This window comes from Camarhynchus parvulus, chromosome 24, assembly GCF_901933205.1.
Source record: "Camarhynchus parvulus chromosome 24, STF_HiC, whole genome shotgun sequence".
Taxonomy (NCBI): domain Eukaryota; kingdom Metazoa; phylum Chordata; class Aves; order Passeriformes; family Thraupidae; genus Camarhynchus; species Camarhynchus parvulus.
Window position 1 is genome coordinate 1,930,287 of NC_044594.1, and position 26,091 is coordinate 1,956,377.

Here is a 26,091-nt window from a genome sequence, read left to right on the forward strand (position 1 = left end):
AATTAAACCAATAAATTCTAATAGTAAATTTTATTTACAAGATTATTTTTTTAAGATCCAGTGGTATAATCACCCATTGCAGCCTAAAACTAGGATTATGTAATTTTAATTTTTTATTATTTTTATTTTATTATTTTTATTTGTATTAATATATTTATTTTGTTATTCTATTTTATTATAAATATAAATATATTTTTAATAATTATTAGAATGGACATATTTATTAGCATTGGCAGTAATTAGTGTATTATTAGCAGCCACAGGGCATAAATGGATCCTGTTGGAACTCCCATGGGATTATGGAACACCCTTCCCACCCTTCTGTCTGTGGGAACAAACTCCACCACTCAGCTTTGAATCCGTACTTTATTTTCACATATATAAAAAAAAAAAAAACAAAACCTTGCAAGTATCGGACAACCAAAAAAAAAAAAAGAGAAATAAAACTCCTGGAAATGTACACACAATCCAACAAAAATATATATAAACCAAAGCTTTTGCTCGGACACCACGTGTAGCAGGCGGGGACAGGTCCCCTCTGTGAGCCAGGGGACGAAGCCTTGTGGCCAGCAGAGCTCAGAGGAGGGGACAGAGAGGCAGGAGGGGCTGATCCCTCTGGGATAAGGCAGGGGAGGCTGGCACAGAAGCTCATGGAAGGTTCTTGCCCTTCTCCTCTCCTCCCCGTGGGGCCAGAGGTGGCAGCGAAGCACAGAGAGGAGTTTGACCTGGGGCTGGCAATGGCTGAGCACAAAAAACCCTGAGACGTCACTGACTGGCCCTGCCCAATGTTGAATTTAAACCTGTGGGAGCTCTGGGTGCTGCTGTTGCAGCGTCCCTACAATGAACCAAATTCAGAGGGGGGAGAGAGCCCTGCCCTCGAGTCAGCACAGCTCCAAACCAGACACCCCCAGATCTTTCTGGAGGTTGGCACCCCTTCCTTGCTGTGCCAGGTCCTCTCCTCCTGTGGGATCACAGCACCTCTGGGATAAACTGACCCAGGAACGCTTCAAAGACAAAGCCAAGCACTCAAAAAACCCTCTTGGAAGCTGCAAACACCTCTCTAACTCACCCCCCTTCCACTCTCTCTCCTCCCACCTGCACCCACTACAGCCAAGGTGCCTCAGACATCCCAAAACCTGAATTCCACCAGCCTCTCTGAGCAAGGTCAGGGTAAAAAGAATGTGTCAAAACCTTCCCACAACATGTACAGAACAGATTACCTGAAAGAGCCTCAAATCCTTCCACCAAGTAGGGATTAATGGGATATAATTCTTCCTAATATTGCTGTGGCTTCTCTGGAGTAGTAAAGCGAGTCCAGCTTTGCTGCTAAGGCAACACCTGCGAGCCCAGGGCTGAGGTAGTGGCCAGGTGAGTCAGGGAGGTGTCCCCAGCACGGTGACACTCGGCTGGTCTCTGGCCGTGCTCCCCAGGGGCTGGAGCAGGGGTGGGAGAAGGCAATCCAAGAGCAGGAAAGGTTTGAAGGAAGAAAGCACTTAGGAGGTTTCCTCTCTAGTTTCTCAGATCGATGTATTTCTCGCTCTTCATTCCCGCCAGAAGAGAAAGGGAGAGCGGAAAACACAAGGTTAGGGAGGAACACGAAGCCAACCCTGTGCTGCAGGGGGGACAGTGACACACAGAGAGGGGTGGGGACAGCTGGGGCACCCCAGGGTGGCACTCAGCCCGCGGGGAGGGGAGTGTGAGCTGTGCAGAGCCAGGCAGGGGCTCTCTCCTGGCCCGAGGCAATAAAGCCACAGCGGGTCAGGGGCTGCATCTTGTGGACAATGGTGACACTGAAAAGCTGCTCCATTGCAGGTGAGGGGAACACCCATGTCCCAAAAGACTCATCCCAAGATCTCTGGCTTAGAGGAATCATTCCTGCAGCCTCTGCTCTGACTTCTGGCCAGACATCTTTCCATTTTAGCTCCTTCTCCCCTGGGCAGCCTGGCTGCTGCTCCACGGAGCCAGGGGCAGAGCCAAGCAGGGCACTGCACGAGCAGAGCTCTGTCCCTTCCCAGAATTGTCCTCTCCCCTCCCTCCCACGTCCCCCCTGAGCGCTGCTGATGGATGATGGAGCCCGTGCAGGGTGGGCAGTGCCGGAGGAGGGGAGCAAAGCTTTACCTGGGTGCAGCCCCGGGCGGTGCCGAGCTCGGTCCTACCTGGTCAGCTGCGGCTCTCTTCTCGCCGTTGGCGCCCTGCAGGAGCCCCGCCTCTTCGGAAAGTTTATCTGACTTAACTTCAACTACAATCTTGTCTTTACGGGCCTCTGGCTTTGTGCTAGGGGAGGGAGGTGACAATTTTTGAGACGCGGTGGCGATACCCAGGAGGGCGCGTGGCTGGCCGAGCCCTGCGGCTCCATCTCAGGGGACCACGGCGCTGGGGTCAAAGAGACTCCAGCTCACAGAAAGCTTTGGGCTGCCCAGGGAGGGGGCCCTTGGCTGCTCTACCACTCTGCTGTCTCCTCCCTGCATGGCAGTGCCCTGTGGGAAGCTGGAAAAGCCGCGGAGCCCCCGAGGCCGCGCTCCCGCCCGGGCAGGGAGAGCTGGAGCGGTGAGATGGGATGGGATGGGAAGCATGAGTGATGTCAGGCACCCCCAGCCCCACAGGCCCCTGGGGGATAGGTGGCAGTGCTTACATGTCCTGCTTCCCGGCACGGCCACACGGGATCTTGCCTTTCTTGTGCAGGAAGTAGATGACAGCGCCCAGCACAGCCACCACGAGGATGGCCACGATGATGGCCACGATGATCACCCCTTGGCTCTCTGCTGTTGACTTTTGATCTAAACAGAACAGGGAGAGGAAGAAATTAATGCCTGTCCCACCGTGACCCCCTCCAGCTTCCCTTTTGTGTTAGGAAAGGGCCCACTCTCCCAGAAAAACTCCAATGCTTCCCCAGCTGCCTGCAGGATGCAGATTTCAGTGCAGAAATGCTCTGCTGGGGCAGTTTCTGTAGGAACACAGAAATTCTGCTCTGGCCTGCCTTGCCCCATGTGCCACAGGAGGGTGGATAACAGGAATTCCTGCAAGGCACCAGGCCAATCCACTCTGCTTCCTTGCCCAGCAGGTTTGGGCTGCAAGAAGCTGCACTGGGTGGCCTCGCTGAGGACAAGCAGGAGCTTTCCCGTGCTGGGGACAGAGCCTCAGCCTCCTGCCTGGCTTGGCAGGGAGAGAAGCAGCAAGAGAAGCAGTGCAGAGCCAGCAGCCAAGCTCCCTCCCCAGGCTAGAGGTGAGCATAACTCATGTCCTGACGGACACCAGCAGCAGACTGACCTTTCCTGATGGAATCACCTGGAAGAGCAGGAAGGGAGGGAAAGACACCGAGCTCAGCCCCCCCAGGGCAGCACGGCACAGCCGGCGCCTGGGCCAGGGGGGCCTGGCACTGCTGTGGGGCTCTGGGACAGAAAGCAGGGCCTGGCACTCACCCGCCACCAGCTGGATGCGCTCCTCACTGGTCCCCAGCTTGTTGAACACCCGGCACATGGCTCCTGCCTGTACCAGGTCGTGGCTCACCCGCACCGTCAGGTTGCTGGCGATGTGCTGGTTGTCCACGTACTCGTGAGCCTGGGCAGGGCAGGCAGGGCAGGGTTCAGCGCCTGGGCAGCCCCTCGGGCGTGCCAGGCTGGCCCCTCCCAGCTCTCACCGTGCCGTTGATGCTCCACTGGACGGTGGGCGGGGGGAAGGCGATGGCCTTGCAGGTCAGGTTGATCACCTCGCCCTGGCGCACGTACAGCGGGGAGCTGATGGCCACGATCCGCGGCTTCCCTGGGGGCAGGCAGGGGACATCAGCACCCTCAGATCCCAGGGGACGGGGGCTGGACAGGCAGAGGTCACCCAGCACCCACAGCTCTCAATGGAATGGGTGCTGGACAGGGGTCACTCTGCATGCCCAGCTCTCAATGGAATGGGTGCTGGACACCCAGGGGTCACCCTGCACCCAGGGGTCACTCTGCACCCACAGCTCCCAGGGAATGGCTGCTGGGCAGGCAGGGGTCACCCTGCACGCACAGCTCACAGGAAAAGTGGGTGGTGGGCAGGCAGGGGACACCAGCACCCACAGATCTCAGGAAATGGATGCTGGCAAGGCAGGGGTCACTCTGCACCCACAGCTCCCAGGGAAATGGGTATTGGGCAGGCAGGGGTCACTCTGAACCCAGAGGTCACTCTGCACCCAGAGGTCACTCTGCACCCAGAGGTCACTCTGCACCCGGGCCAGGTCTTACCCTCGACAGCCACGGACACCTTCTTGCTCTGCTCCAGCCCAGGCACGCTCGGGGCCATCACCTTGCAGCTGAAGGTGTTGGACTTCTCAAAGGTGAGGTTCTTCACCAAGAGCTGGTTGCCTTCCCCCACCTTCTTGCCCTGTTGGGAAGGAACGTCCCCAGCAATGAGCCCTCTGTGCCCACGTCCCAAAGCACAGGGAGGGAGCCTGCAAGCACAGGACCTCCCTGCAGTCCTGGCCAGGAGGTGACAATATTGGGGTGGACAATGCGGGTCCATGAAAGAGGCAATCCTTCCCCTGGCCTCTCAGGAGAGACAGAACAAGATCCTGACTCTGCCTGATTTGCTGCAGAGCCCAGGCTGAGCCTGAACGACAGAACTGGGATGTTTACTCACCTTGTCGTCCCTCCACTGGTATTTCAGGCCCACAGGGCTGTAGGCATCACAGCTCAGTGTCACACTGTCCCCTTCACGAAGGGTCGAGGACGGCTCCATCTTCACATGGACCCCTTCAATGTCTGTGAGAGGGATGGAGACCAGGGCAGGGTGAGCAGGAGGGACAGAGCACCCACCACAAGGTCCTCAGGGTCCATTCCCCTCTCTCTTACAGTTCACAACAAGATCCACATCCTCCTCTATCTGTGACATATCATCGAGGTCCAGGGACTGGCACCTGTACGTGCCATTGTTGGTCTTGTTCACGTCGTGCAGCCTCAGGACGCCGCTCTCGGGCTCTGCCAGCGATGTCACATCCTGCCACCCATCCAGCTGCAGACAGTGGGCACAAAGCAGAGTGTCACAGACATCTGTTATGAAAAATCTTTTCTTTAGGATTTTTCCTCTTGAGAAGCCGAGAGGCCCCAGGAACAAAATGTAAGCAATGGTTATCTGGTGCTGTGGAATGCAACAGGTGCATCTGTGATTGGTCTCATGTGGTTGTTTCTAATTAATGGCCAATCACAGTGAGTTGGCTCAGATTTTCTGTCAGAGCCACAAGCTTTTGTTGTCATTCTTTCTTTTTCTATTCTTAGCTAGCCTTCTGATGAAATCCTTTCTTCTATTCTTTTAGTATAGTTTGAATATTATATATATCATAAAATAATAAATCAAGCCTTCTGAAACACGGAGTCAGATCCTCATCTCTTCCCTCATCCTCAGACCCCTGTGAACACAGTCACAGCAGAGTCCTTAGCCCCACACAGGCCCCTCTCCCAACCCAGCCACTGCATCCCCTCCGCAGGACCCTCCAGGCAGGAGACAAAGAGCAACCAGGAGATGTTTGGTGCCCTGGTCCCCCCTCCAGCCTCACGTTTTTCTTAAAGAAGGTGAAGACAGGTTGTGGGTTGCCATCAGCCTCGCAGACCAGTGTCACATTGTCCCCTTCCTTCACCAGCGTCGAGGACGGCATCACCTTCAGCTTCAGGTTCTCGGAGGGGTCTGGGGGCAGGGAGGGGCAGGGTCAGTGCCCAGCCCCAGTGCAGGGCACCAGCGCGGCCCACCCGCCCCAGACTCACAGAAGATGTTGACCTGCACCGGCGGTGAGTCCAGCGTGTGCCTCTGGCCGCGCAGCCAGTAGTGCACGGTACAGTGGTAGCGGGAGTGGCGGTCCTCGCGCGTGACGGGCGCGTACAGCACGCTGCTCACCGTGTACAGCCCGCTGGTCTCGCGCGTCACCGTCGCCAGTATCGTCACCTCTGCGGGGATTGTCACAGACGTGTTTTATGAGAAATCTTTTCTGTTAGGGTTTTTTCTCCTGGGAAGCTGAGGAGCTTCGGCTTCTCCGTGTTTTGTTGCTTTGGAATGTGATTTTGGAGAATTGTTTACCCAGCATGTGAAATTGTTTTTACTTGATGACCAATGACAGCCACCTGTGTGGAGGCTGTGAGCAGTCACAATATTTTATTATCATTACATTTATTATTATTATTAGACTATATATATTTATATTATGTATATTATTATAATTCTATTTATTATTATTATATTATATATTTTATCTATTTATTATTATTATATTTATTCTTCTCTTTTCCTTGCTAGCTTTCTAATGAAAACTTTTCTTTTATTCTTTTAGTACAGTCTTAATAGATCATTTTCTTTTCATATATCTTTTATTCTATATATACCTTTTAGTATAGTTTTAATAGATCATTTTCTTTTAATATACCTTTTAATCTATATATCTTTTAATCTATATAGATCTTTTAGTATAGTTTTAATAGATCATTTTCTTTTAATATACCTTTTAATCTATATATATCACAATATAAATTGTGATTTTAATATATATATATATATAAACATATTTTAAATATCTTTATATATATATATATCACAAAATAATAAATCATAGAGTCGAGATTCTCATCTCTTCCCTCATCCTAGGACCACCACCACCGCATTGGCTCCCTGGGGTTCTGTGCCAGGCAGCCCCCAGCCCCTCTGCTGACCTGGCTGCCCATCCCCACCCGACTCACGGTTCTCCCGGGCGTGCAGCTGCTCCCCGTTCTTGTGCCACGTGATGTTGGGAGCTGGGAAGCCGTTTTTGCTCACGCACTTGGCAATCTGTGGTGGCAGAGACAGCCGTGAGCACCGGTCAGGGTTAGCGGGCAGCCTCCCTGTCCCCTGTGTGTCTCCTCACCTCTGGGATTTCACTGCTGTGCACAGAGATGCCTCCTGAGTTGGGCTCAATCTCGGGGGTCATGGGGACCTCTGGAAAGAGAACCCCACACATGTTAGGAGGGATGGGTTGGGTGGGATCCCTGCCAGCCCCCAGAGCAGCTGCCCAGGGGGAGTCACTCACTGTAGACACTGAGATTGGTGCTGGTCTCGCCCACGCCATAGCTGCCAGCTCCAACCTGGCACATGAAGGTCTTGGGGTCCTGCAGTGTCACTTCACTGATGGACAGGGCCTTGTCCTCCCCCAGTGACAGACGCTTCTTGTAGTCCGTGTCGTCCTCCAGGACCCCGTCGGCCGTGATGTGGTACAGCCTCACCTGCTTGTTGCTGTGGTCCACCTGCAAGGTGAGGGGTCAGGCTGGGCTGGGGGGCCCGGCAGGAAGCCCTGGGCTGGTTGTCCCCCCAGCCCAGCAGCCAGAGCTGCTGTCCCAGGCCAGCACTCACGTAGAACCAGTCGATGTAGGTGTAGGAAGCATTCTCAGGGATGTAGAAGTTGCACTCGATCCTGGCTGTGCCCCCCACTGCCACTTCCACCACGGGCGGCATGGAGATCTCCAGCTTGCTGGCTGCAGCTGTGGGACAGAATCTGCTGTTAGGGGCAGGAAGAATGGGGAATAATGGGCTGCCCAAGCACAGCCTGTCCCCATCTCCATCCCCCAAAAGAGCTGTGCCTTGTGCTCTGCACACTGTGCCTCATCCCAGCAGCAGTGACAACCAGGACCTCACCACCACACTGCCTTCAGCATCCACAGGGAGCCCTTGGGCTCAGGCCAGCGATCCTGTACCCAAAGGGGGACGTGGCATGCCGTGCCCCCACCAGCTGTGCCCCCAGGACACCGTTGGGAGGCAGCACGTCCCCAGCCACCACGGCCTTGGCACACCCAGGTCCCTCCACAAGCTCGGACCCTGCCACCCCGGCAGGAACCCAGCAGTCAAAGCATCCATGCCTGCAGCATTGCCAAGGCTTCCCCGGGCTGCTGCTCTGCTCCCTGCCCAGCTCTGCCCGCCCACGGCACAGGGCCCATCCCTGCACCCCACCTTCCTCCCTGCCTAGCTGCCCACAGCAGTAATGGAGCTGCTGGCCCTGCTCCAGAGAGGATGGGAAGGTAATGGCTATTGATCCAGGACAGGGCACGGAGCAGCTTCCCAAGGGATTGGGAGAGAGCAGCCCCAGCCGGGCACAGCAGAGACAAGGGCGGCACCACAGCAAGGCTGGGAGCGTCACTGCCACCATCCCTGCCAAAGCAAACGGGGCTCTGCATGCCCTGGGCTGGCACACGGCCCTGCAGAGGGGACAACAGCCTGTCCCCAAGCAACAGAGCCAGCCCAGGTATGGGAGCTGGGGACAAGAGGCTTGGAGGAAGCAGCTGTGTCAACATCTCCCTCGATAGCGCCCGCTCCGTAACAGCCACCACGGGGCGACTTCAAAGGGCAGCGCCGTGCCCACAAAATGCTCTTTGTTTGGAGTGGGTACGTGGTGGCACAAAGCCAAAACACAGCCAAGAGCCCTTCTGCCACAGCAAAGGCCCCGACACGCAGGACCAGCCGCCTCAGAACTCCCAACAGCCATTGGCCCTCGCCCATCCCCTCAGCGTATCGCAGTTGGCACAGAGAGATGAGCAAATCACAGAGCGGCAAAGAAGGTGCTGGAAAAACAGGTGAAAGTCCCAGAGATAAGCACGCAGCAGGGACAGGAAACTGGCTGAGAATACAAAGGAAAAGATAACTTTGCACAGGAGGAACTGCCCACCTGCACGGAGAGCACCTGCACAACCGGGCAAGCCTGGGGCTGGGGTGTGTCCCTGCTGACCCACGCTGCCTCCCCTGAGCCCTGACACTCGGGATTGCAGGCAGCCAGGCCAGACTGTGCCTCTGCATCATTTTCAGACCTTCGGCAAGGGCCCCAGGCGGAGGCAGCCCCTGGGAGAGCAGCCGGCCCTCCCCCTGACCCGCTCGGCATGAGAGCCCTCAACCAGGCAGCAGAGCAACCGAAACCATGAGCTCAGAGCTGGAGAATGGCTGGCATCCGGGGCTGGCATGAGGATCACAACCCTCCCAGCCATCCACTGCCCTTGAGGAGGCTGACACCGACTCTGCAGCCCCCACCCCGCCTGGAAAAAGGGCTCACTGCTCCCCACCTCCTCCGGGACAGGCTGGAAGAGGGACACGAGGGGACACTCACAAGGCCCCTCACAAGCCTGGCGACACAAGGCTCGCTTCTACAGCTCCAAGACCTTTTGCTATGTGCGTGGGCCGGCTAAAGAGGCGCTGGGCACAGCCAGCCTGGCACAGCAGGCTCCGGGGACTTGGCGATCCTCCCTTGTGCCCAGCGCAGCTGCAGGTTCGGTGATGGAACCTGGGCACATCCATCAGCCCCGCGCGGAGCAGCCCAGCTGCAGCACCGAGCTCCATCCACCCCAAGTGCCTGGCCCGGCTCCAGCCGGAGACCTCGAGAACTGGAGCGGGCGTCTGCAGGCAGCGAGCAGGGAAGGAGGAAGGAGAGCCCCCGTGCCTTTTCCATCTGGCTGGCGGACAGCCGGCCGGCAGCCAGAGCTCCACAAGAACAAAGATTTGCTTTTAGAGCTGGGGAAGGGGGTGGGGAGCGGCACGGTCCCTCGCCAGCCTCCTGCAGAGCCGAGGTGCGCGGCGAGAAGGCGAGAAGTGCGGCTGCGTTGGCGGCACAGAGCCCCCGGGCCGGAGCGAGAGGAGAGAGAGGCACCGCAGGGCTCTGGAGCCGCACATGGCATGCCTGAGGTTTCCGTGGGTTTGTGTTCCCCTCTCAGGAAAACCAGCTGCGGCCAGATCCCGCCTGCTGCCGGCACAGCCACACATGCTGCCCTCCTATTCCTTCAGAAAGCTGCACACATCCACCAGCCGGAGCGCCTCAAAAACAGCATCACCCGCACCCTGTCTTCCTCACAGAGAGAAGAAAGAGGGTGCAGAGCCCCAGCCCCGCAGGAAGCAGTAACTCCAGCAGTGCCCGACACCTCCTCACACCAACAGCCTCCGCCCAGCCCGCAGCCTGCCCGGGATGGGGACGGAGCCGGGGCTCTGCTGCGGCGGGGACCAGCGCCTCGCACCCCAAAACCACCCCACCATCCTGTCAGGACCTGTCATGTGCAGCTGGAGAAGCGAAGCTCTCAACCCCACCCCGCATCTGGGTGACAACATGCAGACACCTCTCCAACACCCAGACCGCGGGGCACAGAGGGATGGGGTGGCTCAGGCAGCCCCGGGGTGGGCTCAGCCCCCCGTTCCAGCAGCGCTGGCTGGCCTGGGAATGTCTTGGCCGTGGCCCCTTGTGCTTCTGGGAAGCATCAAGCCTTTCACGTGTCTGGGCTTCCAAATACACCGACGCCGCCAACCATTGAGAGGCTCCTGGCTCGGCACATGGGCTGTGGGAAGGGGATCCCGGCACGGGACGGGGGTGGGAGCAGCCTGCTCTAGACTCCGCTCTGAGCCTGACTTTGGCTCCAACACCTCGGCCTGGGCAGGTTCCCAGCGCCGGGGCCACCTCCGCAGCTCAGCGGGGCCGGGAACCCCAGCGCACCGGGAGCGAGGGGAGCGGGGCAGGGCAGGAAGCGCAGCCACCCCCCGAGGGTGAAAATGGACTGGAAAGTGGATAAAAAAAGAAAGCGCGAAAAAAGCCAAGAGAAACACAGCGCTCAAGGGAAAACTCCTTAGAAGGAAAGGGGTGGATGCTTCCTAACAACAAGCAGCTCACCCCGGTGCGCGCTGAACGCACGTGGGTCACCCCTCAACCTGCGCTGCGCTGGGGGGGGCTGCAGAGGGGCCCCCAGAGCGGGACGGGGCACGCAGACCCGCCCCGCCGCGGATCGCGGGGCCGTCCGGGCGGGGACACACGCTGGGAAGGGCCGATCCCACCTGGGCTGCCCCGACCCCGCGATCCGAGCATTCCCGGAGCCGCGCCAGGCACCGCCCGAGGGGCGCAGCGCTCCCGGCTGCCGGCGCCGGCCCCGCCGCGGCTCTGCGGGGACACCGCTCCGGCTGCCACCTCGGGAGCTGCACAGCGGCAAAGTGCAGCCCCGCTGCAGCCCGGTGTCCCCCGGGGCGAGGGACATCCCCGCCAGGGCTCCGCGGGACCCCGCACCGCACCCCGGGGCGCTCCGCAGGTGCGCGCACCGCCCGCCCGCGCCGCCCGGGCCCGGCCCCGCACAGCCCGGCCCTTCCCGCAGCCACTCACCGCAGCAGAGCAGGAGGCAGCAGCCCCAGCCCAGGGCGAGCCTCGCCGGCCGCCGCCCCCAGCCATGCCCGCCGCCGGCCGCCCGAGACTGAGCGGGGCCGCGGGCTGACGTCAGGCGGAGGAGGAGGAGGTGGATGGAGGAGAGGAGGAGGAAGGCGCGGTGCCTGCCCACCGCCTGCAGCCGCTGATCACCCCCAGCAGCAGCCGGGCGGGCGCCGTCGCCGCCCAGCCCCGCAGCGCGGTGTCCGGCCCCGCACGGCCGCGGGCAGCGCTCGGGCCGCCCCAGCCCGGCCCGGCCCGGCCCCCGCCCCGCTCGGACCGGCCCCAGCAGCGCCCGAGGGGCTCGCAGAGCTGCCAGCTCCTGCCTGTCCGGGCGTGCACGGGCTGCGGCAGGCAGACAGCCGGGCGCTGGAGGTGGAATCGCTCACAGACCCAGAGAAAGGGGCCGAGGCGTGGGATGTGTTTTTCAGAGCGTTTGGGGAATGCCGGCGGCGCGACAGTCCCTGAGAGTCCAATGTGCAGGTAGCAGTGGCGATAATCACAAGTGACCTACTGCCCTGCTCAGCTCCAGCCCCACAGTGCCCTAAAGCCCGGCACAGCCGGGGGATCACCTTTGAACCCACGCCAAACAAGGACAGACCCAAAACAGGGAGGCAAAACACTGTTTGTCATTGTCTGGGCTCCGACGGACACCTGGACAGGCTTGAGAGCAGGCTCGTGTCCAGGCGGGTCACCAGGGTCTGCACGGTTCGCACCCCAGCCCCTGCTGGGCCTCGGTGTCCCCCCGCCCCGCTGGGAGCCCCGTGCTGTCCCCGAGGCGGGGCCCCAGGGCACCGCAGCGATCCGCGGCCCGAGCCCCCGCGCAGCTGTTGCTGAATGGGGCGGCTGTGGAGAAGCTGTTCCCTGCGGTGGCCGGGGCAGCAGCCTGGCCGGGGGCCGGCCCGGGGGCGGGGGACTCGCCGAGCTGCACAAGGCTCCCATTATCCAGGGGTAATCACCCAGCTCGACACAGCCCGGCCCCTCCGGCAGCCCGCGGCAGAGCCGGGAGGAGCACAACAAACCCCGCCAGGTGCTGCGAGTCGCCCACAGGCAGCCGCGCAGCACACCCGGCCCCAGCGCCCCTGCCCTGTCACAGCCTGGCTCCGTGCCTCGGTTTCCCCGGGTCAATCAGAGCCAGGGGGGCTGTTGGAGGACAAAGGTTTTCTTCACCTCCAACGCCGCTTCGCTTCCCCATTCACAGGACAGCCGAAATCACTGATTCAGACTCATCACACACGGGGACAGACCCAGGGCTGTGACAGCGCCCTCCTCCCGCTCTCATCCCAGACGCTCTGAACTTTTGCGCGTCCTTTTCTCTCCTTCACTTGCTTTCCCTGCAGCACTCCCGTCCCCCGGCAGCAGGGGCTGCATCTCTCCGACCCTCCCTGAGCCTCTCCAGGGCTGCAGGTTCCCCCGAGGCGCAGCATTCCTCCTGGGAATGCCCAGGCACCTCTCCCACCGCCAGCCCCCTGTGCTGGCCCCCAGCGCTGCTTCCCGGCTGGTGCCATGCAGCGGCCCTTCCCATGCCCTCCTCCTCCTCCTCCTCCTCCTCCTCTGCATGGCTGACCAGCACCCCCCACCCCCAAGACTTTCCCAGCCAAACACACTCAGTGATTCATCGGAAATGATTAAGTTTTTTCCCCAGGAGATCAGTTGCTTAAAATGGCAATGCTGGGCAGAGATAAGGCTGAGAGCCCTCGAGCTGCTGCTGGACACGGGAGGCCTCCTCCCTTTGCTGGGAAGAACAAGTGCAAGGGAGCTGTGCCATCATCCACAGGATGCTTGGGAGCTGCTCTCCGGCCTCACAGCCTCAGTTTTGGGATGCTCTCACACCTCATGGCAGGAGCTCCCTGTCTCTGGTGGGGAAGTCCACCCTGAGTGGGTACCCCGGGCTCAGGGACTCCCTGACAATGTTCTGACTCTTTCCCTCCCTCCAAAGGGCAGGATGCAGCACCGGAGGTGCCTCAGGCTCTGCTCTCCTTGGAGCAGGGAAAGGGATTTTCCACTTGGCACAAAACACCCCTCAAATGCCACCCCTCAAATGCCACCCTGAGAAGGAAGGAGGCCCACGGGAAAGCATCCACCCAAACTCAAACAAACAAAGCGGGGAGAGCTCGGCTGACACGCCCCTGGTGCATTTTGTTCTGGGGCTAACTTCTATTCCGCGTTAAAAATAAAGCAGAACGTTGCTAAGAAAACCTCTGCAGAAAATTCCCAGCAGTTGGAAAGGGCAATGCCACTCCCTGGGGAAAACAGGCTGGGGAGCATGCCACCCTCAGGCAGGCAGCCCCCTGCTCTCGCTGCACGGCTCTGCCTCCAGCTGGTCAGGCTGCAGCCTGCTTCACTTTGAAGGAAACTCGTGCTTTTTCTCCCTAATAAATGAATACTTCTGGGGCAGAGGGGCAGGATTGGAAACCAAGGCATGAACAGATGGCATGAAATCAGCCTGCCACGCTGTGTGTGGCACCCGGCGGGCTCGGGGACTCTGCGTGGGGAGCGTGGCGAGCTGGCCACCTTCATCTCCCCTCCCTGCTGCCTGATCTCACGCCTCCTTGTTTATCTGCTGCCTTAATGGATTTGGCTGCTGTCCCGCTCACAGCGATGCACACGCACCGTGGATGAGGCTCCTGTGTCGCAGTCCCACGCACACAGCTGGGGTGGGGAAGCAGGGGGCAGAGCTCTGGCCCCACCTGAGGCACAGAGCAGCTCCCAGAGCTCCCACTCCCTGGCACGGGAGGGATTTTGGTGCCTGGGCCCCGCAGCTCCCAGCACTCTCCTCCTCCATCCCTCCTGCCACCTCTCAGATGAGGCTGTGCCTGGGCAGGCAGCTCTGCCCCCGGCAGAGGTGAAGCTTTGCCAGTCCCTGGCACAGCTGCTGGAAATCTGGGATGCACAGGACCCTGCCCAGGGCAGGGCTGATTTCCCGGCCTTATCTGAGCATCGCAGGGTGCGGGAATGATCTGCAAGTGTGCAATTGCATTTGCCTCCCTCCTCTGGCTCCTGCTGGGCCTGGCTCTCTGCAGCCGGAGGGGAGTGATGGCCAGCACAGAGCCAGGCCTGGGGCTGTGCATCCCAGCACACACCACAGCTCTTCCACCTTTTCCTGCCCTCCCAGACAGATCCCTGCTGATGTGGGGACCTTGGGACGCTGCCAGAGGGAGCTGGCCCAGCGTGGGCTGTGCCTGTGCCTGCGCCTGTCCTGACACGCAGCTCGTGTGTCCCAGGCGGGACGGGGGCCCTGTGCCTTCCCCGAGCCCTGCAGCCAAGCCCAGACGAGCTGGGGTGGGCTCTGGGGGGTGCTTGGGGTGCTCTGTGCCAGCTGCCCCCAGCGAACCCTCACCAGTGCCCATGGGCTGGGGGCTGGCCATGGTGCCCAGGCCTGGGGGCTGGCCCTGGTCCCCACGAGCTGGCTCTGGTCCCCACAAGCTGGCTCTGGTGCCCATGGGCTGGGGGCTGGCCCTGGTCCCCATGACCTGGCCCTGGTGTCAATGGATTGGGGGCTGGCTCTGGTGCCCATGGGCTGGGGGCTCTGGCTCCCTGCAGGTCTCTGGGCTGGATGCAGGGCCGCTGTGCAGGGTGAGAGCCTCTGGCTGTGTCCAGCCAGGCCTGCACCTCTTCACACAACACCGTCAGGGCCGCCAGGGGCCCTGTCCCCGGGGAAGGGATGGGATTCAGGCCAGCTCTGAGTGTTCCCACACCGCCCAGGAGCTCCAGCTGCTCCCCTGCCCCTGCTCCCCTCGCCCTCGGGGCACCTCCTGCCAGTCCCTGCTGCTGCATTTTGGGGGGTTCTGGGGCTTACATCGGGGTTTGCACTCTGGGGTGAGTACAGGAACCCTCCTGGGCTGCCCAGCCTTTGGTTCCCTGCTCCCTGGGTGCCGTGAGGTCACTTTGGGGTACCCCTGCCCTGTCTGGGAGCCCTCTTGGAGTTCTGTGTCCTCCTCGGCTGGAGGAAAACGCCTCCTTCCAGCCCCTTCCTCCTCGGCTTGGCTCCCAGCGGCTCCTTTGTGTCTCCTCTCTCCTTCCTCTGCTCTTGTGCAGGGCCTTTCTGAGGGATTATTAACCATGGCTACGGGGCCTTTGTTCAGGAGGGGCCGGGAGGGTGGAGAAAGGAAGGACAGGAGCGGAAGGGGGGAAGGAAGGTGGGGTGGGGGGGAAGGAAGGTGACATCTGGATGTCTGTCACAGAGCAGAGCGATTTTTGGAGCAGCTGTGCGGGGGTGGCCGGGGCTCAGCGGATGCACAGCGGTGGCAAAGCCCCAAAAAGGAGCTGAGCTGGCAAGGGTCACCCAGCCCAGCGCAGAGAGAGCTCAGCATCCCGCTCTGGTGATGGTGCTGCTGCTGGCAGAGGACACAAGCAGCACCCCGGGGCTCCAGGACTGGCTTTGAGGGCCGGGTGGTGGCTCACAGGGGCGGCAGGGAAGGCTGTGGAGCTTCCCTTGCTCCCTGCCCAGGGCACTGCGTGCGGTGTGGATGGACAAGGACAGCTGGAGCACGCCTGGGAGAACCTTATCCAGCTGAGAGCCGCTGCCAAGGAAGGCACGGGGAGAAGGAGCCCTGTGCTCCTCCCAGGGCTGTCACTGGGCATCCTGGGGCTGCAGGAGCCGCAGGCCCGGAGCAGGTGCAGCCCTGGGACAGGGTGGGACAGCCACGTCCTGCCCCGGCTCACACTCGGGCTGGTCACGTCCGTGTCCCAGCCTGGGAGCACTGCGGGCACGGAGCGAGGGCAGGATTTGGGGATGGGCGCTGATGGGGCGGCTGGGGGAAACCAGGAGCTATTTATAAATTGTTCTTTTCCTTGGGAGCACTTCCGAGCGCATCCCCCCCGGAGCCGGCCGGAAAATGGCCCCATTGTGCTGGCGCCGGGCGGGACAGGGCTGGGCACTGCCCACACCATGGGGCAGAGATGGGTCTGGGGCTGGGAATTCACCCACACAATGGGGCAGAGATGGGTCTGGGGCTGGGCACTGCCCACACAATGGGGCAGAGATGGGGCTGGGGCTGGGCACTGCCCACACAATGGGGCAGAGATGGGTCTGGGGCTGGGCACTGCCCACACAATGGGGCAGAGATGGGGCTGGGGCTGGGCACTGCCCACACAATGGGGCAGAGATGGGTCTGGGGCTGGGCACTGCCCACACAATGGGGCAGAGATGGGTCCAGGGCTGGGAATTCACCCACACAATGGGGCAGAGATGGGTTTGGGGCTGGGCACTGCCCACAATGGGGCAGAGATGGGTCTGGGGCTGGGAATTCACCCACACAATGGGGCAGAGATGGGGCTGGGCACTGCCCACACAATGGGGCAGAGATGGGTTTGGGGCTGGGAATTCACCCACACAATGGGGCAGAGATGGGTCTGGGGCTGGGAATTCACCCACACAATGGGGCAGAGATGGGTCCAGGGCTGGGCACTGCCCACACAATGGGGCAGAGATGGGTCTGGGGCTGGGAATTCACCCACACAATGGGGCAGAGATGGGGCTGGGCACTGCCCACACAATGGGGCAGAGATGGGTCCAGGGCTGGGAATTCACCCACACAATGGGGCAGACGATGGGTCAGGCTGTGGGGTCTGGCATGGGCTGCTCAGGGGACAATGAGGCGTCCTGGCCACGCTCACCCAGCACTTGCCAAGGCACGGCTGCCCAGAGGAGCGGGCAGCAGGAGCAGCCCTGCCCCGTGCTCCATCTCACCCGGCTTTTCCGGCTCCCTGCTGCCGAGGAAGGGAGGAGAAGCCGGGATGGGGACGCAGCATCACTCCCTGGGCTTGCCTGCAGGGATCTCTTCCTCCTGGCTGTGTCTGCAGGGCTCCCCCGGGATGGTTCATTAGGATCATCTGCAAGAAAGCCTAATTAGAGATTAGCCCCGGGCTAAAGGCCCAGCTTTGGGGGAGCCCCTCTTTCAGGGGATCCCTTTGGAGGATTTTTGGAAGGTTCTCTATGGAGAGTGGTGAGGGAAACTGAGGACTGACTGGGAGAAGGCAGCAAGCAGGGCACAGTCCCACCAGGGCCCTGGGGAGCGGTGGGGCTGGGCTGGCCAGAGAGGAATTCCTTCTTGCACGACTTTCCCATGGAAGAGGACTTGCCTTTCCCAGGGCTGTCTGGCCGGGCTCCAGGAGGAGATAGATATCCCAGCTCCTGTCGTGGGGAGACACAGAGCCCTCCAGAAACACGGCGAGCAGCCCTCGCGCTCCTGCCCAGGGTGAGCAGTACGAGGGAAGGTTGTGGCTGCCGGGGACAGGGCTGGGCTCCCTCCCTGCAGCTCCAGGTCCTTCCTGAGGGCTCTCCCCAGCAGCCTCGGGTGTTCCCCGCCCGCGGGGTGCGGGGCATCCTTCAGCTGTCCCTCCAAGGCCAGAGGAAGAGCGAGCCACAGCATCCTGGAGCGCAGCCCGAGGGGGGCCGGGGGATTTTCCGGAGCGGATGCAGCGCAATGAGCCATTGTTCCCGCCCGGGCTGCAGGAGCGCTGGGCAGGGCTGGCCTGGGGGCACCCGGGGTGAGGCAGGGCCCCGCAGGACCGTGCTGCCTGCCCCGGGCTCTGGGGGCTGCCACACGCCCTGAGATCTGCAGGGGACGGCGCCCTGGGCATGGTGCCCGCTGCTCAGGCAGCTGGGAACACACTGGGAGCACTGGGAGCACTGGGAGCAAACTGGGAGTGCTGGGAACACACTGGGAGCACTGGGAGCACTGGGAGTGCTGGGACTGCTGGGAGTGCTGGGAACACACTGGGAGCACTGAGAGTGCTGGGAACACACTGGGAGCACACTGGGAGCACACTGGGAGCGCTGGGAGTGCACTGGGAGCACTGGGAGTGCACTGGGAGCACTGGGAGCAAACTGGGAGTGCTGGGAACACACTGGGAGCACTGGCACCGCACTGGGAGCAAACTGGGAGTGCTGGGAGCACACTGGGAGCACTGGGGGGCACACTGGGAGCACTGGGAGCACACTGGGAGCACTGGGGGGACACTGGGAGCACTGGGAGCACACTAGGAGCACTGGGGGGGACACTGGGAGCACTGGGGGGGACACTGGGAGCACTGGGAGCACTGGGAGAACTACTGGGAGCACTGGGGGCACACTGGGAGCACTGGGGGGACACGGGGAGCACTGGGAGCACTGGAGTGACGCCAGCAGGAGCCACTCTCCGTAAATCCCCTCGGGATGTGCCCAAGGACCAAGGGAGGCAGGACAAGGTGCTGGGGCTGGGGAATCCCCCCAGGCACGCTGGGCTCCAGAGCATCCCTCAGCCCTGGAGCTGCTCCCTGCCTCCCTCCGCTTCCAGATAAATCCAGAGGGGCTCGGTGAGGGCTGAGGCAGCCCTGGCGTCCTCTGGCTGCAGATTTTCTGGAATGCGGGGTGAGCTCAGCTCGGTGATGGAGCCGCGATGCAGCAGCCCCGGCGCTCCGGGCAGGGCAGGGCTGCGGGAGCCGCGCTCGTGCCGGGCTCTGCGCCCTCAGGGTGGGCTCGGATGGCAGCAGAGTCTGTGCCCAGTGAGGATGAGGAGGGGAGGGGCTCTCAAGGGGGTACACGCGTGTGCTGCCAGCAGCTCCAGAGCTGGGAGTGCGCCCCAGACCTCCAGCGAGGGCACCAACAGCCGGGGACTGCCCTTGTGAGGATGGTCCCACCCCAGCCTGGCTGCTGGCACCTCGGCGGGGAGCTCCGTGTCCCCGCAGAGCCCCGGGAAGGGTTTCCATCCAAAGGTTTCCCCACTCTGCTCCAGCCGGGTCCCTGTCCCAGCCTGTGCTGCCACCAGGTGTTCCAGCGCCCTGCGCCTCTCTCCTGCAGGTCGGGACGCCCTGGGGCTGGAATGAGAGCGGGCAGAGCTCCCCTGCATCCCACGGAGCTGCCCTGCCACGGAGCCACGACCCCTGAACGCTGCAGCCGCTGCCCCCCGGGCCCGGTGGGAGGGTGGCCCGGGCAGGGCAGGGCACGGGCGGGCACCGGCAGCGGGGAGGGCGAGGCAGGTGCACAGCCGGAGGCAAGGAATGAGCAGAGCACGCCCAGCCCTTGGCTCGGCTCTCTTTTCCCTTCTCCTGTTTGGGAAAGCGATGAGAAATCCAAACATTACCATAAATGCTGAAAGCATCCTGACTCCGTCACTGGCGGGCGCTCCCTGGGGATGCAGCAGCGCTGCCCCGGAGCCACAGCCGCAGCGCCAGACAGCGCGACAGAGGCCAGGCACGGACAGACGGACACGGATGTGTCACCGCGGCCCTGCGCTGCTCAGGGAGCCACCTGCAGGAGGTGGCCGGGGCTCCCGCGGGGCTGCTGCCTCGCTTGGGGGTGCTTCCCCCCTTGGCCCCACGCCGGCCGGAGCCTCCTGGGCTGCTCGTGGCTTTCCCGTGGGTCATCCCGCGCTGCGCTCGCCCTCTCCTTCCTTAAAAAGCCTTGGGCTTCAGGGCTGCATTTTCCTGAACCTGATCGCCTTCAGGGCAGCAGGGCTGGGCCGTCCCCCGGGGCACGGCAGAGCCAAGGCTTTGACAGCCCCGCGGCCTGGCTGGGGTCCAGCAGGGAGGGCAGGACCTGCTCCGGAGCTGTAACCCAGGTCTGAGCCGCGGCCGTGGCTTTATGTTCAAACCTCCTGCAGGAAACTGCTTGGCCGGGTGACCCTGGGCTGACTCTGCCCAGGGGATCCTGCTGGCGAGTGCACAGCTTCCCTGTGCCAGGGCTCAGGCTGGCACAAACCCCTCTCATGCATGGCCCCTGCGGGTGGTGGGATCCCCCTGTGCTGTTTGGAACCAGCTTTGGGGGGCTGATATCAAGATTTGCCCATCCTGTGCACTGTGCCTGCTCTGTCCTGGCTCCTGAACCCCATCCCATCACTCCATCCCTTGTGCAAACTCCCTCTCCAGCTCTCCTGGAGCTCCTTTAGGCACTGGAAGGGGCTCCAAGGTCTCCTGCTCCTTCTCTTCCCCAAGCTGGACACCCCCAGCTCTCCCAGCCTCTCTCCAGAGCAGAGCTGCTGCATCCTCTGAGCATCCCTGTGCCCCGCTCTGGGATGGTGGGACAAGGGGGAACAGCTTCCCACTGACCGGGGGCAGGGTTACATGGGATATTGGGCAGAAATTCCTCCCTGTGAGGGTGGGGAGGCCCTGGCACAGGGTGCTCAGGGAAGCTGTGCCTGCCCCATCCCTGGCAGTGTCCAAGGCCAGGTCAGACTGAGCTTCAATCAATCTGGGGTATTGGAAAGTGTCCCTGCGCCATGAGCTTATCCTCTTTATGTAGCGGTCGGGAAGATCCACAAAGAAATCAGGAATTGCATCGACAGTCTTCATTCCGCAATTAAAACGCTGCAAAAACGGATCTCGCGCGCGGTGAACGCTGCGGGCTAACGGGCGCTGCTGGCCCTTTAAATCACCGCAGTGGGCGTGGCCTCTGCTGGAAGCCACGCCCCCGTCGCGCCCCCGCCGCATCCTGCGAACCGACCAATGAACGGCGAGTCCGGGCGGAGCCCCCGCCGCTGATTGGCCGCGCGGCGCACGGCGGCGGGTGCCAAGATGGCTGCGCCCATGGCGGAGGGGCCCCGCGGCTGAGCTGCCGTACGGCCCCGCGGGGACCATGGACGTGCTGTTCGCGCTGCTCCGCGGGCTGCGCCTGCTGCTCGACCTGCTGCTGCTGGTGCTCGACCTCAACTTCTTCCTGGTGTCCTCGCTGGTGTCCGCGCTGCTGTGGCTGCTGGCCGCGGCCTCCAGCCTGCCCGCGGCCGCGGCCGCCGCGGCGGTGGCGTGCTGGGATGCGCTGGTGCTGGTGCGCGGCTGCTGCGGGGCCATGGAGGGCATGCGGGCGGCCGGGCACCTGGTGTCGCACCTGGCGTCTCACCTGGCGCTGCGGGGCCGGGAGCTGGCGCAGCGCGGGCTGGGCGCCGTGCTGGGCTGCGGGCAGGCGCTGGGCCGGCAGCTGTGCGAGGCGCTGGCCATCGGCTCCAGCCTGCTGATGTACCTGGCCAACAGCCTGGTGAACGTGTGCCTCATCGGCACGCAGAACCTCTTCACGCTGCTCGCCGCCCTCTGGGACTCGCTGGCCGGGCCCGTGGTCAGGCTGGCCGAGCTGCTGGCCGCCTTCCTGGCGCACGTGTCCAGCGGCGCCATCGCCGTGTCCATCCTGCTGTGGTCGCCCTGCCAGATGGCCTTCGAGCTGCTCTGCTCCGCCACCGAGCTCTTCATCAGCGTCTTCTTCGTCAACGTCTACGGCCTGGGCTTGCTGCTGCTCATCGTGCTGCTCAGCGCCTTCGCCTTCAACCCCGGGCTGCTGTGGACGCTGACGGGATACGTGCTGGGCCACCTGCACACGCTGCCCTCCCTGCGCCGCCTGCACAGGGACGTCTGGCGCCTCTACCAGGTGGCCGTGCTCACCCTGGGAGTGGCCGTCACCTCGCAGCCCTGGCGCAGGCTGGTGGACTGGATCCAGCAGGTGACCAACTGGAGCCAGGGAGGCAGGCTGGTGAACCAGGGCAGCGAGCAGCGACGCGCCGTGGGTGCCCCCAGAGCCCCGGCCGCCGACAGGGTGACCCTGGGCCAGCTGCTGGCCGGGCTGGAGGAGCAGCTGGATGCAGAGCAGGGGCCGCAGCCACGGCCTGCTCTGAGCCGTGCTGGGGCAGGGCAGCGGCCCCAGACAGCCAGGGAGGAGCCAAGCACGTCCTGGTGGAAATCCCCGAGGAAGCAGCGGCTGAACGCTGAGGGAGCCCCGACGAGGACCCCTGGGTGCTGCTGAAAGAGCAAGAGGAGCGGAAGAAATGTGTCATCTGCCAGGACCAGACCAAGACAGTCCTGCTGCTGCCCTGCAGGCACCTGTGCCTGTGCCAGGAGTGCACAGAGGTGCTCCTGCAGCAGGACATCTACCAGCGCAACTGCCCCCTGTGCCGCCAGGTCATCCTGCAGACCCTCAACGTCTACCTGTGAGCCCACGGGGGGCTTGGGCTGTTTTTCCCAGGAGGTCAAGGGCACCCCTGTCTGCCCTTCCCAGGGCTGCCTTGAGCAGCTTCCAAAGAACTGTGGATGGTGCTGGAAGGGCAGAACGCTGTGGGGTGTCTGCTGGTCACATTTGCTGCCTAACTAGGTTGTAGCTCTTGCTAGCAAGCACAATACTGATCTCTGCAGCGGGCTGGAAGAGTTACCTGGTTTTTTTGTTGACAACTTTTGCTGTTTCAGGGCCTGTTGCCTCGAGCCTGCAGCGTGAGGTCCAAAGCAGAGCGCAGAAAAATGCTCTGGTCCCTCCTAGGCAAAGCTGATGGAAGGTTACAGGCTGTGCCCTCCTGGCAATCACAGGGGCTGGTGCAAGGCAAGGGAGGATTTTTTCCCAAGGTCTCACTAGAAAATTACCTGGCAGGCTGCATCCCGGCCTGGAGGAGCTCCATGGGAAAAGGGAGGAGTGCCCTGTTTGCAAGGCCCAGGGAGAGCCAGGAGCACACTCGAGTTGTTCAGTGTTTGCTGAACCTGGCTCTCAGCTGGAGAACAGGGATTTTGGGGTACTTCATCACCCCAGGGCTTTGCTTTTTGAGGGATCTCTCTTGCCAGGACAGCGTGGAGCTGTGATGGACCCGGGCTCCCTGCAGAGCTCAGTGCTGCTGCTGCTTCCACGCATCACCTATGCAAGACTTGCAAGCACACATCAGGTTACCTGCACGGGGAGGCTGCAGGGATCACTCCTTCTGCAGGGCTGCTGCTGCTGCTTGGGGATCTGAGGAGTTCCAGTGCTCCCAGCCCTGGCAGCAGCAGCAGCAGCCCAGACTTGAGCCAAGGCTGGAGAATCCTCTCCAAACCCCACACATTTGCAGGCTAAGAGTGCCATGGAGCAGGGAGGGTCACTGCAGAGCTTGCTGGCTCCTTCCCAGGCTGGGCTGGCTAGAGGGAGGAACTCTTTAGGAGAAGAGGGAGCATCCCAAAGCTCCTGGGAGCTCACAGACATTCCAGCTCCAGGCACAGTTTCTGCACATCCACGCTGTGGATCTGCAGTTGTGTGCATGGAGCAGTACCAGGACCACGGATATCTGGGATTAGGGCAGGGCTGTACCTTTGTTTTGTCTTGTTGTCCGTCACCAATGTAGTTACTTCCATTCAGAAGCGTCCCCTGGAGTCCAAGGAGTGCATCCCATCCTGGCTGGGGCAGGTCTGAGATGGCTCATCCCAGCTTGGGCAACCAGCACCATTCCAAGAAATTGCTGGGCTGCAGGAGGGCCTTGCATTAAAAAGCTTTTCCTTTTCCAGCTGCTTGCCTGAGGTCAGCCACACGCCACAGCCAATTTTGGCTGGAGCCAGACCGGAGAGAGCCTTGACTCCGGACTGCAAGCCAAGAGCCTGAGGGCAGCTGGCATGCTTCTCCTTCTATTTTCCTCTTGATTAGCAATTTAAGCCAAAACAGAGGCAGCAGAGAGGCCAGGCTGTGCTGGGAGATGCCTCTGAGCTGCAAAGCTGAGCTCTAGCAAGGAACTATCCTCTTGTTGAGTGGCTTTGCTCAGAAAGGCACTGCCAGGGCTGCTTGCTCCCACATTTCCTGGGAGCTGCCAGGATTCCCGGCCCAGCCAGGCTCCTGAGCACTAATGGGTGTTAGAAGGGCTCTCAGCTGCTTCCACTCCACTGCAAAGAGATGCAGAGCTCCCCATTGCTCAAGCTCTTGTCCCTGTGCCTCCCCACTCACCTCCCTCATTCAGCTGCCTCTCTCCAGCCACCAACACTTGGGAGCAGCCAAACCCTCGCCAGAGGAGCGTGAGGCCAGGCTCTGGCTTGTCCCAGGCACTTGCAGGGGGGTCAGGGAGCTGCAGCTGGAGTCACTCAGGAGTGGGATTGTGGCCCTGCTCCACAGGCAGCAGCATTCCCTTGGGACCAGCTCATGGATCAGGGGGTGCAATGTTCCCTACATGAGTTACAGGCTGGGGGGGAAAGGACACCTCCCCACAAGTGCAGTTTGTTCCCTTAACCCCCCTTTTTTTTTATATTATTATTATTATAGCAGTCACGCTTGTTTGTTTAGGGCCTGTTTGCTGTTTATAAGAGAAGGCTTTGCCTTAAGTTTAACTCTTTGCACTATGGAATAGATACTGAGCAGTTTAAAATCTCCTTTACCAAAAGCTGGGCTCTGCCTCATTCTTGGGAATGTTTTTTTGGGGGCAATGTGTGTTTGTGTCTCCTCTATCCACCCCTGGGCTCCGTGGAAAGCCCATCACTCCTCACAAGGGTCGACATCACCTGCAGGCTCGGGGGTGTTTGCCCCCAGAAAAGCAGTGCTGTGGGATACCCTGGAGCCAGGGAAAATCCAGCACCCAGGAGATGAATTCACACCCAAACCCGCTCTGGGTGGGCTTCTCAGAGCTGGCAGCTCTGCCAACCCAGGTGAGAGGAGATGGTTGTGGATACACCACACCAGGGGACAGGGAGGGGGGGCTGGGGTCTCCCAGTGTGTTCCAGGCTGGCAGGAATGTGCTGGGACACATTCATTCCTGTTCCTGCACGTATCTGATGCCTCAGACTGTCCCTGGGATGGAGGCAGCACGGGGCTGGGTCCTGCCATGCAGAAAGGCTGTGGCAGGCTCAGGGTTACTGTGAGCAGATGCATTTGCTGCACAAGGAGCTGCTCCCTGGCTCGGATCTGAGCTCCTGGCAGGTTGCTTTGTGCTTTTAAGCACTCTCTGCTTCCCCAGCATCCTCACAAATTGTTTGGAAAAATGGCTCAGGACCCTGATGGGCAGAGGCTCCAGGAGTCCTGGCTTGCCCTGCCCTGGCAGGGCCGTGCCAGCAAAGCGGCTCATTTCAATCAGGATGGGAACCAAGAGAGGGGAGGCCACAAAGAGGCAGATATCTGCTCAGGCACAGGGAGCAGGGCAGTGCTGGCAGATGCACCATAAGTGGGCAAACTCAGGCACTCCTCGTGCTCCTAGGGTGTGAGCCGAGGCAGGCTGGGCAGGCTGCAGAGGGGGCAGGAGGGGGGGATCAGCAGGGGAACGCCTGCCCTGCCCTGCCCTGCCCGGGTGGGCTCTCCCAGCCCAGCAGCCCCGGCAGGGGATGGGGAGGGTGCTCGGCCCCCTCAGGCCGCTGCAGGCCAGCTTTCCCAGCGAGGACAGGATGTGCAGGACACAGCCCTCCCCCGGGAGCCATCCCGCACTCGCTTGGCTCCGTCCCTGCTCGAGCAGCCAGCAACTGCAGGAGGGAAATGCAACCAGCTCCGTGCTAAGGGACGAGCTCCGTGAGCCCTGCCTGCCCCGGCGCTTCGGGTCTGGGCCGCTCCAGGACAGAACATTTGGAGTCCTCAGGGTATTCCCTGCCCCTGAACATGCTTGGGAGGCTCCCACACGAGCTGCTCTCAGCTCATCAAAGCGCCCAGACCCTTCCCCAAGGAGGGAGGAGCGTGATGCTGCCGGGTGACCCCGGTTCAGGAGCGCTGGGGTGGTCGGCTCTGGCAGCCCCCAGGCGCTGGGAAAATCCCTTTGTCAGCCCAGCTGCAGCTGCCGATCCCTAACGAGCGGCTGGGCACAGCCTGGGGACAAGAGGCACGGCGTGCCTGCCCGCGGGGACGGCAGGCACGGCCGGGAGCGCAGATGGGCACAGCAGGAGCGGGGAGTGATACCGGCCGGCGGGGAGGGAGCAGGTGAGGAGCAGCATCAGAACCACGGGGAGCCTTTGGGATGCCGCGGAAACCAGCCTGGGCTCTCATTAGTGAGGCTCACAGCAGCTCCCCGGGCACAGCAGCGACCTCGCAGCCTCAGGGACACGGAGGGGCTGAGGCTGCCGGGGACACCGAGGGCACCCAGCCCAGAGCAGCGTGCCCGGTTCTGGGGACAGCAGGGTTCCCAATGTCCCCGTGAGGGGAGGCTCTCCTGCCCCTCTGAGCAGCCCATGGCACGGTTTGATCAGCACCTCCCACCCCTGCTTGTGGGGATGGGCCTGAGTTTGGAGGCACTGATCCTTCATCCTGCTGGACACCTCTCCAGGACATGGGGTTATCCCAAGGACATCCCTGAAGGAGC

At 61.6% G+C, this 26,091-nt stretch overlaps 2 protein-coding genes across 2 annotated transcripts; one reads left to right on the plus strand and one right to left on the minus strand.

Moving 5' to 3' along the window:
• Positions 1 to 390: 390 nt before the first annotated feature.
• On the minus strand, positions 391 to 20,646 carry MCAM (melanoma cell adhesion molecule). The gene is made up of 16 exons (XM_030964786.1): positions 20,562 to 20,646; positions 11,099 to 11,482; positions 7,339 to 7,466; positions 7,019 to 7,232; positions 6,857 to 6,927; positions 6,693 to 6,780; positions 5,730 to 5,909; positions 5,525 to 5,652; positions 4,824 to 4,983; positions 4,612 to 4,733; positions 4,218 to 4,356; positions 3,638 to 3,759; positions 3,420 to 3,558; positions 2,633 to 2,777; positions 2,157 to 2,274; positions 391 to 1,539 (listed from the first exon to the last, which is right to left on the minus strand). The coding sequence occupies exons 1-16, from the start codon at positions 20,644 to 20,646 to the stop codon at positions 1,510 to 1,512; spliced, it is 2,253 nt and encodes a 750-aa protein (XP_030820646.1). The 3' UTR covers positions 391 to 1,509.
• Positions 20,623 to 24,198, plus strand: RNF26 (ring finger protein 26). The gene is given in 2 exon segments (XM_030965088.1): positions 20,623 to 21,807; positions 21,810 to 24,198. Coding segments are annotated over 2 exon segments (1,338 nt in total). The 5' UTR covers positions 20,623 to 20,693; the 3' UTR covers positions 22,034 to 24,198.
• The last annotated feature ends 1,893 nt before the right edge of the window (positions 24,199 to 26,091 follow it).

What these genes read in the sequence shown, in the direction of transcription:
- MCAM (XM_030964786.1), bottom strand. Translation starts at nt 20,646, where the DNA reads ATGGGCGCAGCCATCTTGGCACCCGCCGCCGTGCGCCGCGCGGCCAAT. An exon ending in TCACCTTCTTTAAGAAAAAC is followed by an intron (nt 4,984 to 5,524) that starts GTGAGGCTGGAG and finishes CACTGTCTGCAG; the next exon opens with CTGGATGGGTGGCAGGATGT. An exon ending in GGTGTCCGTGGCTGTCGAGG is followed by an intron (nt 3,760 to 4,217) that starts GTAAGACCTGGC and finishes GCCTGCCCCCAG; the next exon opens with GGAAGCCGCGGATCGTGGCC.